Here is a 15185-nt window from a genome sequence, read left to right on the forward strand (position 1 = left end):
TCACATTGCTCCTTCCTCGGTTCAACAAGGACAGTTTTTTCTCTCCTCCTCTCTCGTCTCATAACCTTACTATACATTCTCACTTGGCAATCCTAAGTTGATTTAAACATCATGCGGGTATTCCTGAGACACATGGTGGGCGGGACCCCATTGATCTTGCGGAACCTCCATCAAGAACATGACGGAGATTCTACGAGAGGGACACTGGAAACCCCACAGGCTATCAGAACATTTGAGTTGTAATCGAGTTAAGCTTCCATCACAGCGAACTTTATAAATGTGCCTGAGCGGAAAACTATCCTAACCAAACCGAGTGTTATTAAGAATAATAAAAGAGGCCAGGTCCAGGGGAAGAAACCAAACCAGCACTCAAAAATCAAAACATCGCAGAATAAGCAATCACCGAGAAACTATCTACCATAAGAATGTTTCCAGCCCTCAGATTCTGATTATTCTCATAAATCATCAGTTTTGAAACACGTATGGATGCGGCAATTATTTCCGGAAAAACGCTCACCCCGTAACTGTTTATTTCAGTCCGATCATTTTTACGCTTGTAGGACTGAGTTATTGCATCCATGTGAACAAAAATCAACCATCCTCCCATCTGCTGAATGAGCATATATCTAGTACACACGAGCTTTCGGAGGGAATGATTCGACTTCATCGTCCAATGTGTTCATGTGGACAGGCCTGTAGTCTAGCCGGACCTTCTCGTTCTCCCAGTATCTGCAAAAATAGGAGTATATCATCAGTAGTCAATGCAAAACGAATCAAGCATCATGGCAGCATCGACAACTGGAGAAGATTCAGCAACAAATTAATTTTAATATTTGAACACTCATGGGCTTCGTGGTACAGCTAATATCAATTTGATGGGCTTCGTGGTAAGGCTAATATCAATTTGATTCCATGGCACTTCATATCTTATTCCCATATGTACTTCATTTGCATCAAAACTTAATTCAGAGAAAACACAAAAGAATTTCCTAAGGTCTTATCAATAATATAATGCTAATCTAATAAAGGGGTTCCGTAGTTAAAAGTAAGGAGATATGAGATGACCAATCATGCCAGTCCCCCACTAACCGAAGCTAAGTAGTGATTAGTTAAGTGTCCTAAATTCTATCAACAAAAGAATAAAAGCAAATCGCTAGCTCTTTATGCAAACATTTAAGCCATATGAACAGATCTAAGCCACTAGCACGAGCAAATGAACACGCAACAAACTTAGCTTACAAGAAGAAAAGGTGCTTACCCTAATGTGTGCTTCATCCAGTTAGCGTCATCCCTTGTCTGCAAATATAAGACAATATTGTTCCATCACTTACAAATTGAATCACCCCAAGGAAAGGTGGCAAACACAAGAGATCGACATATTATATTTTAAGAAGTTAAACCCACCGTAAAATCTTCACGGGCATGTGCTCCTCTACTCTCTTTCCTTGCTTCAGCAGAGTGCATTGTGATGCAGGCATTAATCAAAAGGTTTTCCAGCTCCAAGGTTTCAATCAAGTCAGAGTTCCTGCAGGTAAATTCACAGTAATCTCTATCATTATACCCAAAAAAAAAAAAGAGGATCAACAAATCCTCCAGCACAATATTTACCATATCAAAGTCCTGTCTTTCAATTTAACATCATGGAAACTCTCCCATGCCTTGTCAATCAACTGACAACCTGAAAAGAGAAAAACAAAGCCCAGCTACTTAAGTGCTTTCATTGAGAGGGGGATTTAGAAGCTGGAGGGGCATTGGATAGTTTGAAAGGTAAATTTACCTTCCTCTAACGTCTCTTGTGTACGAAAGACTGCAGCATTGTTTTGCATCACTCGTTGCATATTTAGCCGGATCTTTGAAGTTGGAAGTGAGCCATTGGAATTCCTAAGCTTGTCCAGCCAAGCGATGGTTTTCTCGCCGGCATCTTTCTCCAGTGGTTTTTGTTTCTCACCTGCAAATCAGAATGTAAATTAAATCTCTGACCAATTGTACTAATAACTTATTAGAAGAATCAGGAGATTGAAGCTTGCCTGGCCTCTGAATCTCTGCAACCCTATTAGCACAAGCTCGTCCGAAAACAACAATGTCCAGGAGAGAATTTGCACCGAGACGGTTAGCACCATGAACGGATGCACATGCTGCCTCTCCAGCAGCCATCAGTCCAGGAACTACTGCATCTGGATCATTACCTTTGATGGTAACAACCTGGAAAATGAGTACTCTCAATTAGGAGATTGATACTAAAATAATTTCTTCAACAATATAACCACCTTTTTTTTTCCCTCAATGGTCATCAGCAGTAGAATTATTGAGGATAATTGTAGGTAAGGTCCCCCAATTTAGAGTAAGGGGAGAGAGAAAATAGCACCAAAACCATCAATAATCACTCGCAAATAGAATTTGTACTATTTAGCTCGTTTTGTTATATTAACAACAAAATGAATCAAGATTTACGCGCTAAATATAGAGAGAGCATTCAAATCATCCCGCAAAAGATAAAATAGAAAACCATATGCGGAACAAGATTTGACTCACCTCGCCATGGTAATTCGTTGGAATTCCACCCATATTATAATGCACAGTTGGTAAGACAGGGATAGGCTCTTTTGTCACATCCACACCGGCAAAAATAGCAGCAGTTTCTGAGATACCAGGAAGCCGCTCCTTAAGTACATCAGGAGGCAAGTGATTCAAATGAAGATATATGTGGTCCTTCAGAGGTCCTGCAAAATCAACAGCGATATAAAATGAGCGACTTTTGATTTGAAAACATATAATCACAAAGATGTAGTCTTAACCTTCTAGGGGCAGCTTAACGGCTGGCATATTATAAAAGGAAAAATAGAAATTAAACAGGATTGCATGGGCGAAAATGGGGAAATAAGCTCCTTCAAATAAGCCTCTTAGCAAAGGCCCACCATCAGCAAGAGCATAAAATAAATATGCAACCATTTCCAGAGTCATTGTTCTTACATATTACATCCTTGAAAATCTTACCTACACCACGACCTTCCCGTATCTCCATTGTCATGGACCTTGAGACAACATCTCTTGAGGCAAGATCCTTGGCTGTAGGGGCATAACGTTCCATGAACCTCTCACCCTCACTGTTCCTGAGAATACCACCTTCACCCCTAGAACCTGTATATAACAATAAGATAAACAACACACCAAATGATTAATGACTTTGCAATGAGAAATATATATATATATATATATATATATTTTTAGAAAAAGGAAGCCTGTAATGTTTCACTTATCAATCTAGTTCAGAATACCCACCTTCAGTAATGAGGCACCCAGCACCATATATTCCTGTTGGATGAAACTGGACAAACTCCAGATCCTGAAAAAAGATTGCCAGTAAGAACAAACAACACACATACATATCCATAATAAACAACAATGAACAGAAGCAAGAAAACAGACCTGAAGAGGCAGGCCAGCACGTGCAACCATTGCATTGCCATCCCCGGTGCATGTATGAGCTGAGGTTGCAGAAAAGTATGTTCTACCGTAACCCTACAGGACAAGAGGAGAAAATTCTAAAAATGCCAAAAGCTTTTTGCACTACATGGAACCAAAAGACTAACGAAAAGCAGTGGGGTGGGGCGGAGGAAATGAAAGAAAGCAAAAAAGACAATCTCAGAAAGGAAATTTCTTTCCCCATATAATTAGAAAAAAGAAATACTTCTTACTAAGAATCCAGAAAGTGGGCAGTAAAAACAAATCCCTTGGGGTGGCACACGGACACCCCTAAGGATGGTTTGTTTCATCAAAAGAACAATTCATCACCTAAGGATCATATTTATGATAAGTTTGAACACCAGAAGAAGGACGTGAAAAACTGGATTACCCCGGTAGCAAGAATTGTTGACGAGGCATGGAATCGATGTAGTGTGCCATCCTCCATATTTAGTGCAATTACTCCTTGACAGCTACCTAGATAACATAACAAAACAATTCATTCGCTAATTTTACTTTTGGTTGCTCAATTTACATTATACCAAACTTCCTTTTTCATGAGATAAACATGCAAAAGTTAATAACATATACAAAAGAACAATCAATGGGATATGAATAAGCACAAGATAGACACACAGAAATTCAGGTTAATAGTTAATTGGTCTAGTAAAATGGTCGAACAATTCAAAAACTTAGTATGAGAGAGACAGCAACATGCCTCATGAAATTATTTTTTAGCTTATATATAGGAGAAGCATACATACATATATATATATATATAGATAGATAGATAGATATATGATCACACACTATTCATCCACTTCTGCAACGAGTGCTCAAGCACTCTCTTCCTCTGGATCTTGAGCACATGGTATACTACCCAATAGAGTGGAAATCAATGCTTTCAGGCATAATATTCAGTGGATCATTGATAATGACATGAAAGTAATTGACAGTGGACATCCTCTCAAAAAAGTCAGGAATATTCTGGCATGAACATACCATCACTATTCAGCAATAGATCCAGCGCAAAGTACTCCACAAAGAATTGTGTATTGTGCTTCATAGCCTGACCATAAAGAGTATGCAGCAATGCATGCCCCGTTCTGTCAGCTGCACACGCGCAACGATATGCTTGTCCACCTACGGCAGTAACAACATACATGAACCTAAGTAAGTGGAACTCTAGTTCAATCTTTGTCACCTGATTGAGATTAAATTCTTAACATCTCTCTTACCTTTTCCAAAGTTAAGGCTCTGACCACCAAATGCACGCTGATATATCTTTCCATCTTCAGTTCGAGAAAATGGTAAACCATAATTCTCAAGCTCAATCACTGCTTCCGGTGCCTCCCTACACATGTATTGAATCGCGTCTTGATCACCTGTAGAGGAAAAACTTATTGCCATAAAGAAGAAGAAAGATGCGGAAATTTTATTCTAAAGAGATGTCAAAAGGAGCACTATGTCCTGTGCTTTGAAATAGATCATGTGTGTTTGCAAACACACATTTAAATTGAACTAACATTTTAAGGGAGGCTAAATGATTATTGAACATAAGACCACCAACATTAAACCCCTCAGCAATTAAAGCCCCATTACCAAACAAAGATACAGTTGATAGATGAAAGGAGAGATGTCCAAATGAACCATCTCTGGTGCTTACAACTGCTTGAGTAGACGGCTGTTACATTCCATTTCTCCATCAACTCAGCTCTAGGCAATATTATCAAAAAAGGGTCTAGTTAGAAAATGATACCTAGCCAGTCACTCCCCTTCACAGTATCATACATGTGCCACCTCCAATCATCTTCGGTCATATTCCCAAGCGCAGCATTTATACCACCCTACACAGAGCTTTATGTTCAGAGCAGTACTACATAGATAGTAAATTGTAACCAATGCTTACAAGGCAAATAATTCGACAGATAATGTACAAAAACTGACAAGGAACATTGACAGCATCGAACAATGTCAAGCCTAGTTAATAAAACGAACTGACCACACAAATGAATGTGGTATGCTGGATAGACTTCATACTATCATACAAGGTGATCCAATAATCGCAGTACTACCAATATACTTTAGCCAATGATTTAAACTTATGATAAAAAAATGCAAATATCGCCAGCCATAGGTTGAGAAACACTTGCTATATTACGCATGCTTCTTCGATGAACAGTAATGAAAACACCGTAACCAGAGCTTTTTCCTGATACCTGGGCAGCCACTGTATGTGAGCGAGTAGGGAAGAGCTTGGTGATGCAGGCTGTGTTAAAACCATGTTCAGAGAGTCCGATCGCTGCTCTCAGGCCAGCACCTCCTGCTCCCACAACAACTGCATCATATGTATGATCTACTATGGTGTATGGGGAGCTTCCTGAAGTCTGCGAAGACCGGCAAGCACATTTTTGAGAAACTTTGATCAATGAAACGTTAAAAGCAGAATACTTCACCTCCCCCCCCCCCCCCCCCCCCCCCCCCCCCCCCCCCCCCCCCCCCCCCACCCCCCCAAAAAAAAAAAAAGAGCCAAATACTTCACATGAAAAAAGCAATTCGGATATAACAAACATCAACATGTATTATAGTCCAAAAACTAAACAGAGAGATGTTTTTTAAGCTCCAACAATAAAAGAAAAAAAAAACTCATTTCAAAGCATTCAAGCGTAACAAACACAGAAGCTCTCAGAGCCATCAAAATGATTCCTTCACCTTAATTCCTAACTTTCTTCATCATTCAATCGGACGAAGAAACAAAAATTAAAAGTTATAGGGAGAAAGGTGCAGCTCAAACGTAGACATTATCTAAGCCCTAACAAATCCACCACCACCTTCCTTCCAGCTCCGACAAATTGTCTCAGCTTCAGGAGAGCTAAGAGCAACAGATCCTTTCTCTCCATCCCGGGGAATTCATCAAGGAGAACACATGTTCCCCTATGTCTTTCTCCTGTATATGGAGTATCTCGCCAATCTAATAGAGACAGCTAATTCTCTTAGATGGCGCGCTGTCACACTAATCTGCCGGAGCCTCTCCTTCTCCTATCTCTTCTTTGCAGATGACATCATCCTTCTCGGCTATACCAGCCAGGCAACTCTAAACGCAGTCCATCATGTTCTGCATTCTTTTTGCCCTGAGTTCGGAATGAAGATAAATGCCCATAAGCCTAAGATCCTATTCTCGAAGAACACGTCTTCCTTTGACCAAGCACAATTCACATCCTCTCTTGGATGGCCACCGAAGATCAGGGGAGCTACCTGGGCTTTCCTATAAGCATTTCTACGCGAAAATAGAAGGATTACTCCTTTATTATCGACAAAGTCCGCAACAAGCTAACCGGATGCAAATCACATCTCCTTTCTATGGCTGGGCGGACCAAATTGATCAACTCAGCTGCTGCCTCAATTCCATCATATGTACCTCCCAAAATCCATTATCTCTTCCCTCAACAAACTTCATCGGGACTCTCTATGGGGTTCTCTAGGGGAAAAGAGGAAAATTCATCTGGTAAATTGGGGTGAGATCACTCAACCGAAAGATCAAGGAGGTTTGGGCATTACTCGCATGGGACCCCGTAACTAAGCCTTGCTTGGCAGCTTTGCCTATCGTGCCACCTCCTCCAATCTGCCTTGGCACAACTCCTCTGACATAAATTCCTTTCCCAACGCTCTCCTGTGAACTGGTCAAGTTCTACCAACTGGAGGGCTCTCAAAGCAGGATTAGAAGTCTGGGAAAAAGGTGCTAAGTGGGCTGTTGGCAACGGCAGCTCCATCGGTTTCTGGAATGATGTTTGGCTGGGAACCTCAACTCTCCATAGTCGTATACAGGGACCTCTCCCTATGGCTGAGGAAAACCGCCTGGTCAACACGGTACTTACAACCACAAGGACCTGGAGCCTCGATCACCTACCTTTTGTCACCCCTCAAGACATCCTTGATTCCATCAGAGGGCTCCCTCCAGGCCTCAGCTCTGAATCTCAAGATCTTATTCTATGTGGACTCACCTCTAATGGAACCTACAGTACTAAATCTGCCTAGCTCTCCCTTATTCAGCAAGATCCACCCTTACAAAAGAAGTGGAATTGGATTTGGGAAACACCAACTCTTCCACGAATCCAGTACTTTATCTGGCTCTGCAAAAAAAAACAGATTAGCCATTTCTGCTCATTTGGTGCATCGAGGGCTCTCTATCAGCCCTTCCTGCTATCTCTGCCCCTTGTGGAGCACATCCTAAGAGACTGCTCTGTAGCTAGATCCCTTTGCCATTACCTTCGTGTTCCACAAGACCTGATCCATTCCTTTTCCACTCCAACTATTGATTGGTTGAATGCCAATCTCACCTCCGGAAAGTTATCTTCTCCTTTGTCATATGGAGCCTATGGAAGAATATGAACTCTATGTTATTCACACACAAACCACTTCATGGGAACCTGATCAATCACAGCCTTCACCAGGCTGCTGAATTCTCAGCATCATGCAAACCATCCCCTCAGCCCCACAGCACGGAGCTGCTCATCCGACGGCACCCCCCACCGGATAGCTTCTTTAAACTGAATACTGATGGATCTTCGAAGGGAAACTCAGGGGTCCCAGGTGCTGGGGGACTGATCCATGATCACCTCGGTAGATGGATCACAGGCTTCCATATGTTCCTTAGGAAAACATCTAGTGTTGTAGCAGAGCTTCAAGCCCTGCAACAGGGCCTCCTTCCAGCCGCAGATCATAACATCAGGAAACTCCTTATTGAAATGGATGCTAAATTACTCTTGGAATGGATATAGGGAACTGAAGCTTGCCCCAGCATGGCACTTAGACATATTGTCGACGATTGCAGGACTCTGCAGCAGAGGTTTGAAGCTATCCCGAAGCATACCTACCTAGAGGCCAATCAATGTGGCGACCACCTGGCAAATCTTGGGACTGAACAACGAGACTCTCTAGTTATTTTATCTTCTGCTCCTTCTGGTTTTAGACCCTTTATTTCACATGATGTAATGAGAATTTCCTTCCCTCCACTGTTTACTGATGTTCCTTAACTAATTAATGATATGGTCAATTTCTATCCAAAAAAAAGAGCGACAGTTCCTTGACAAATTAGCAATCGGGAGAATACCGTTTCCAGCTAACGAGTGATCAAACCACTCAGATATTAAGCATTGAGCTATTAAGAGCGCTCCGCGGCACCTACAGCATCACCCAGAGATCTGCAAATCTCTCGAAAACGGAATGAGGTAAGGAAGGAGGATGAGTACCGAGGTGGAGGAGAAGAGCCTGGAGGCGCCGGATCGCAGGTTCCTTGATGCTCGCAGGCCACGAACGCACCGCCACATCTCGGAGGGTGTGCTGCTGCAGACCAGAGAGTGGGAGATGGTTTTTGATCTTCTGCGTGTGAGAGAGGGAGAGAGGGGGCGTGGATAGTTTTGCAGGGGACTGGATTGAGGGGAAAGAGAGAAATGGGAGAGGAAATAGGCAAAAAGTGCAGAGGGGGGTTGAATGGGGAAGACGGACAGGCCAGGGCTTTAGACCGAACCGACCCGAACGACAACCCGAATTTCCTACGGTTAGTTTCGGATCCCTTTTTCCGAACACGAACCGACACCCAATTATTTACCGGTTTCTCTGATTAGATCATGCTTGCTCCCTGCAATAGAGTTGGTGAACATGGAGCTCGCATACTCGAAAGTGGTAGAGGAGACGACAGGACACCTAAGTAGAGACGGCGAAGCCTTCGCAGCCAGTCAGCGATCGCTCGCTTGGTCGGGATACCACCGGTCCACCACTTAGTTTGCTTTTCTCCCGGCCCCTCACCTCCCCTGTCATAGCTCTCGCCGGTCCCTCCATGCCTTTCAATCAAGTGACTAATTGAGAGCTAGCAGACTCAGTAGGGCGTGGGCGAGCCACCATTGCTTAGTGCTTGAGCGTCGCATGTCATGTGTCTCCACCTCCGCTGGACCACAGATCTATCTCGCATGAATTGATTGTGCCCAAGTGGTCAATTTCAGCCAATCGATATTAGAATTATTAAGACAGCCTCAAGGTTTTGGATGTTTTTAATCGGTTTGGGTTCTTCACCCTGGAATATTTGTCCAAATGAGTCTGTCCGTGCGGGTCGGGTCGGGGTTTGCCCGGCTGGACAGCCTTACCTGGACACATCACTTGGACGAAGCTTTTTTTATTTCCCTCTAAAATTAGGGGGAATTTCTGAAGTGCCACCTGGTGAGTTGCTTTTCTGCCATTACCCCCGCCAATGACAAATATAGTTTGTCAAAAAAAATTTTGACTCTTATCTTTTAATAATGATAACTTTTTTTTATATGAACCCTATTATCTAAAAGTCTAATTGGATCCCGACTAATTCAATCGAGTCGAGTCGGTCTACAAAAGGGTAAAGCTCTTGCAGTATGAATTTTTTACATTTATAAGAACTCGAATTCGAAACTTTATTTAAACAGAATAAGTACCGAACCGTTTGAAAAAACCTATATTGGTAATAATGATACTTAATTATACGCAAGTTTTAATTATCAACCATTTTCCGTTTATTTCGTCCATCCAAACAAACCAATAAAATGTTGTTAAAATTACAAATTATATTCGTTATTTATTTCTATTCAAGGAAGACAGACATAAATGTTAATACAATCTCAACTTTATAGATATGGCTTAAAATGATCGTAGCTCGGCTGTTATGGACCCAAACCAATCATTAGAGCTGGCAACTGCCGAGCCACCACCACCCTCAGTTTGAACAGATCTTGAGCTCTAATTCTTCCAAGGAATCATGGCTATCAAAAACCCTAATCCTCAACAAGATAAATAAATATTGGGATATGAAGTTAAAATGACAAATCTAATTCTTTTTTCTTATATTTTTTATTTCTTAAAATTAAATTATTTTTGAAAATTTAAAATAAAAAAGGAAGATTGATTTAAAAAAAAGAAACATTGAAGGAAGGGCTTTTGGCACTCAACACTGGCCATAGGTCCCTCGATTAAGCTCGTCGGCAGCATCTAGTGTCATTGACAGCCTCATTCCGAAAGGTTAGTGGACGACATCGAGCCCCCACCACTCAAACATCTCCTTGCTCTCGCGAGAGAAAGATGGTCGGGACATTCCCAGGAAGCAGGGCTTCCGTGCCAACAACCAACCCCTTTGGTTGAGATCGTCGACCGAATATGGTATTGCTGACAACCTCAATAAGGAGGTTGGGGATCGACACCAAATTCCACCATCTAGGAATCTTCATGCTCCCTTTCTCGAGCTGAAAGATTCTCAGTGCGGGGGTTTTGATGCTGCCAGTGACCTCAATTGAGGGATTGGTGGCAAGTGTTGCGCCCTACCACACCTTTTTCAATATTTTCTAAGGCAATGACAAACTTGTAATTCATTTTAAGCTGGAGTATCGCTTTCTTTTTCATTTAATTAATATTCTCATCCAAATTAATATTTTAATCCCCCTATATCCTATCCTCATCATAACTAAATGCTGAATAAGAACTTCAGAAAAATCCTATTAACTCCAACCTAGAAGATCCCGGGTATTTATGCATGGCCCCCAAACTTGGACCATAGAATTTGATGCTAGAATTATTTTATAAACAGTCCAAGCACTTATTGAGAAACAGCATCCATATGTTTAAAAACTAGCACTTTGATCTATGAGCTATCAGAATTTATGGTGTAAAATTAAGGTAGCATAGACAAGAGAATCCAATCCTCAGACGTTAAAGCTCATCAAAATATAAGGAAAAAAAACTATAAATTTAAAATTCAATCAATTTTGATTCTATAAAATTTAAAACTACTGAATCAATCATATATATTTGCTCCGTAAGATAATTTCAGTCGTATAAGTTTTGCAAAGGACATTTTTGGTCATATAAGCTGACTTTTAATTAATATGTGGTTTATAATTTTTTTAAAAATATATATATATATTTGGTCCAATAAGTCACGAAATATACCAAAATTACTTTACGAATCAAACGCATATGACTAATTCGATACTTTTAAAACTTAGAGAATCAAAATTGTTCGAAGGCTAAACTTATAAAATAAAAAATGTCTTTTTCCCTAAATATAAGCATGAGGTTGATGTATCGTATAATTTCGGGATTGACTAGTTGGTCTACGCAAACATCTCAACCCCATCATCTTCGATTTGATCTTTTTAATGAAAGGGAGTTTGGCATTTAAAGATATGAGACCCATAACGAGACACGATGGATCACTAAGCGGCAAAAATAAGGAAGAGTGCAACGTCAACATATTCTTATAGCCACCCTCGCGGCCACTTTCCCAACCACTATGAAATTCCTGCTGATGAATCATTCCACGTTTGCATTTACCCTATTCTTAGCTCTTGGGAATTTCGTCTTTGCCTCTTGCATATATATGGTTATAATTAGAATTTTCTTTTTTATTAAATTTTCGGCAGCTGTATTAATAAAGGGTGACCTGATGGGACTCGTGAGTATCATCGATCAAGTTCGATAACATACATAGTTGACTTAAAATCAAGAAATTTTACGTTTACCTTAAATTAATGAAATTAGGTATAGGCGTCCAAGTATTGCGCTGATACAATAAGGAGTTGATGAATTAAAAACAACAGAAAACTTCGTTTCGATCGATCTTGTGAAACAGTCAATTTATTGACCAAATATGATCGCCTATATCCTATAATTGGAAGTACTAACATGGCCCAAACGTATGAAATACAAAATTTTCATGAAGAAATGCCACTCACAACACGTATATAAGCTCGAATGTGGCCCGGTAGTCGAATTTCACTTTGAAAAATTATCCATTTATTTTAGGTATTTAATTTCAACTCATCAATACTATGCAATATGAGGCCTCTATTCCTGTAACCAAAATATGTAACATCAGCACTTTGAGAATTTTAGGAGGATTTGAGCAATTGACCCATCGTTTATTCTGCATTTAGTTTATATGCCAAAAAACCAATAAATAAGTGACCCTTCATTTTCTTACATTTAGTTATTATGCCCAAAAACTAATTAAAAAGAATGTCATTCTCGGACAAATCTTTTGATTTTGGGTCTGTACCTAGCTTCTTGGATATATTAATCCGAACTGCACTCGTGAGGCTCTACCTCACGTGTGACGAGAATCTTTGACAAAAGCATTTTGGATAAACTCTCAGTTCGTGGTTGCAGACGGGGGAGCCCCCATCAGTTGTTCTCCACTATTCTTTTTTTTTTTTGGGTTAGGTAGAAAGAAAGAAAAAAAAGAAAAACGAAAACGAAAAGAATGAAGGACCTATTTGATGTAACATTGGACCAAATTGATGAAACATTGCCACTTCATTTAACGTCGTCAACGCCTAGAATTAATTGGAATGATTTGGAGGACCTTGCTGATATGAAGAGGGATATAACTGATGTGAGAAAGGATCAAAGTGATGTACAAAGAGGAGCTACATGATGTAATTTTTTTCCAATTGAGAGACCTAACTGATGTACTAAAGACCTAACTGATGTCCAACACATACCAAATTGATGCAATTGTTTTAGCGAAGGATCTAAGTAATGTACAAGGACATATTTAATGTAAATTGGAAAACTCCGATACTAAATTGATGTTAAAAAAAAAAGTCGGGGACCCAGTTGATGCAACAACAATAAGCAAAGGACCAAATTACGTATTTACTCTATTATATACCATAAAAAGAGAAATTGTTTATGAAATTTATAAAATTAACTAAAAATAAATAAGTTTGAATTAAATAAATACAATTATATTTGTTTTAAAAATTTCGTGAAACGTACAAGCAAAAAATGTTAAGTATAAATATAAACATAACTATAAAAGTGGTGCATTTTTTGTTTTTGAAATATTGTCAGTGATAATGGAGGCCCGTAAGCCATGTATAATGAAGTAAAAATCCTAGTAGCTAAATAAATGGGCATGATTAGTTTCACTTAGTATCGAATATGAAATCTCTTTGTTTTTCAAATTTACCTTTATATTTGTTAGAGTTATTGATATGTTTTGTGATTTGGCTTACTCTCATGAGAGTCATCCGTTCGTGCGAGAAGCTACCACGTGAGTTTTTTTTTTGAGGAGGAATTGTCACTTAAGCGGCTTATCATATTAAATTTATTATGTTTCATTAAATCATCTTTGACTTTCTTCTTCCTCGGCCTCCTCCCACACTAATTCCTTTCGATTCACAAAAGTTCTTGTTCACATTCCTCTCCCATTTCTTCTTCCGTTATTAATTTATATGATTTTTTAGATTTATTAATTATTCGAATAATTATTTTTTCAAATGTAAATATATAATTTATTTTGTATAGAATGTGAAGTTCATAAATTGATCCTTGCCAACATTATATAGCATGAGTTGATGATATTTCATGAAAACTGACGCTTGTGAAAAGCGCGGGCTACGCAACTAGTTAATATGCCATCTAATATTAGAAAACAATCATAGTTATCTTTTTTTTTATCTATTATTGTTATTATTATTATTGTTGTTGTTGTTCTTGTTGTTATTGTTATATTGATTCTAAAAAAATATTATGTTTAATCTATATATTTCTCTATATAGGGTAAATTGCACCATGGAGCATAGCAATTTTCACTCCCTAGTACACTTCTTCAATTTTAGTGCGTCGTATCACAATTGACCATTTCTATACCGAATCTAGCACGCCATTTAACACCCTTTAAAATTGGTGTCAAAAAGCTGAGTTGGGCTTTGTAGAAAGCTGCCCTTGCGCACACAAATGACACGTGGAAGATAATAATTTTTTTAAAAAAATATATATATATATTTGAAAGAGTAAGCAAAGTCACTGATCGAACTCTACCTAGACAAGGTCGCCATAGACCTTTAAGGCCTTTGACGACCTTGTCTAAGGGGGGGCGATGGTCAAAGGGGAGTCCCCCATTTGATGTCATGACGGGGATTCCCTACTCCTCTCCTCCTTTCACCTCTATGGCATTTCACCTTTTAAAATTTCTTTATAATTTTCTCGTTACAATGGAGGCTTGTATATTAATGCTAATAAAGAGGCATGGATAGTCTCACTGAGTATAGAATCTGAAATCTTTTGATTATTAGGAGAAGGCATGCGCCACTGTACTATACACTTTTTTTCTTTATTTATATATATTTTTCATTTTTATTGTCATCCATGTGTGAAGGAATGGTTTACTATGAAGACCAACTCATCTATTTGTCTTTATTTCTTAAGGGCATCTAACAGTGTACTAGATTTAATACTGAAATTTGATTTTATAATGTGATGTGCTAAGATTTAAAAGAGTGTTACATGCGAGAAGAAAGGTGAAAAATATCGGGCTATATGGTACAATTTTATATGTATATATGAACATGTATTGGTGTGTATCCTAATATTTGGAAGTTAGCGGACCCCGATCAATTCAGTTCACCGAATCGGCCGATTAAAGAAGTAAAGCTCTCCTAATATGGATTTTTTTCGTTCAAAAAATTTGAAATCGATACTTTATTTAAGGAGAATAAGCATCGAACCATTTGAACCAATTTACGTTGGTATGTTATATATATATATATAACAAAAAATAATTTATCCCTATAACAAAAAATGTGAAGCTAAATGGATTGTTTTCGCACTTAGGGACACTAACAGAGTGTTTTCGCACTTAAGGACACTAATAATGTGTTTGATTTTAGAGTTAAGTAGAGTTAAGTTTTGATTTTAATTGATTT

The 15185-nt window shown here is 39.2% G+C and overlaps 1 protein-coding gene across 1 annotated transcript; it reads right to left on the reverse strand.

The window, feature by feature from the left end:
• Nucleotides 1-296: 296 nt before the first annotated feature.
• Nucleotides 297-8940, reverse strand: LOC116209918 (succinate dehydrogenase [ubiquinone] flavoprotein subunit 1, mitochondrial). Its single transcript, XM_031543676.1, has 16 exons — nucleotides 8712-8940; nucleotides 5682-5849; nucleotides 5222-5309; nucleotides 4701-4847; nucleotides 4465-4605; nucleotides 3854-3939; nucleotides 3427-3519; nucleotides 3280-3343; nucleotides 2995-3138; nucleotides 2533-2720; nucleotides 2028-2202; nucleotides 1778-1948; nucleotides 1609-1678; nucleotides 1405-1525; nucleotides 1259-1296; nucleotides 297-729 (listed from the first exon to the last, which is right to left on the reverse strand). Exons 1-16 carry the CDS (start codon nucleotides 8787-8789, stop codon nucleotides 627-629), a joined length of 1875 nt encoding a protein of 624 aa, XP_031399536.1. The 5' UTR covers nucleotides 8790-8940; the 3' UTR covers nucleotides 297-626.
• Between the last annotated feature and the right edge of the window lie 6245 nt (nucleotides 8941-15185).

Source organism: Punica granatum, chromosome 6, assembly GCF_007655135.1.
Source record: "Punica granatum isolate Tunisia-2019 chromosome 6, ASM765513v2, whole genome shotgun sequence".
In the NCBI taxonomy this organism is placed as follows: domain Eukaryota; kingdom Viridiplantae; phylum Streptophyta; class Magnoliopsida; order Myrtales; family Lythraceae; genus Punica; species Punica granatum.

Coding starts and splice junctions, on each gene's coding strand:
- LOC116209918 (XM_031543676.1), bottom strand. CDS start 8,789: ATGTGGCGGTGCGTTCGTGGCCTGCGAGCATCAAGGAACCTGCGATCC. Junction 1,679..1,777: donor ACAAGAGACGTTAGAGGAAG/GTAAATTTACCT, acceptor TTCTCTTTTCAG/GTTGTCAGTTGATTGACAAG. Junction 730..1,258: donor TGGATGAAGCACACATTAGG/GTAAGCACCTTT, acceptor CTATTTTTGCAG/ATACTGGGAGAACGAGAAGG.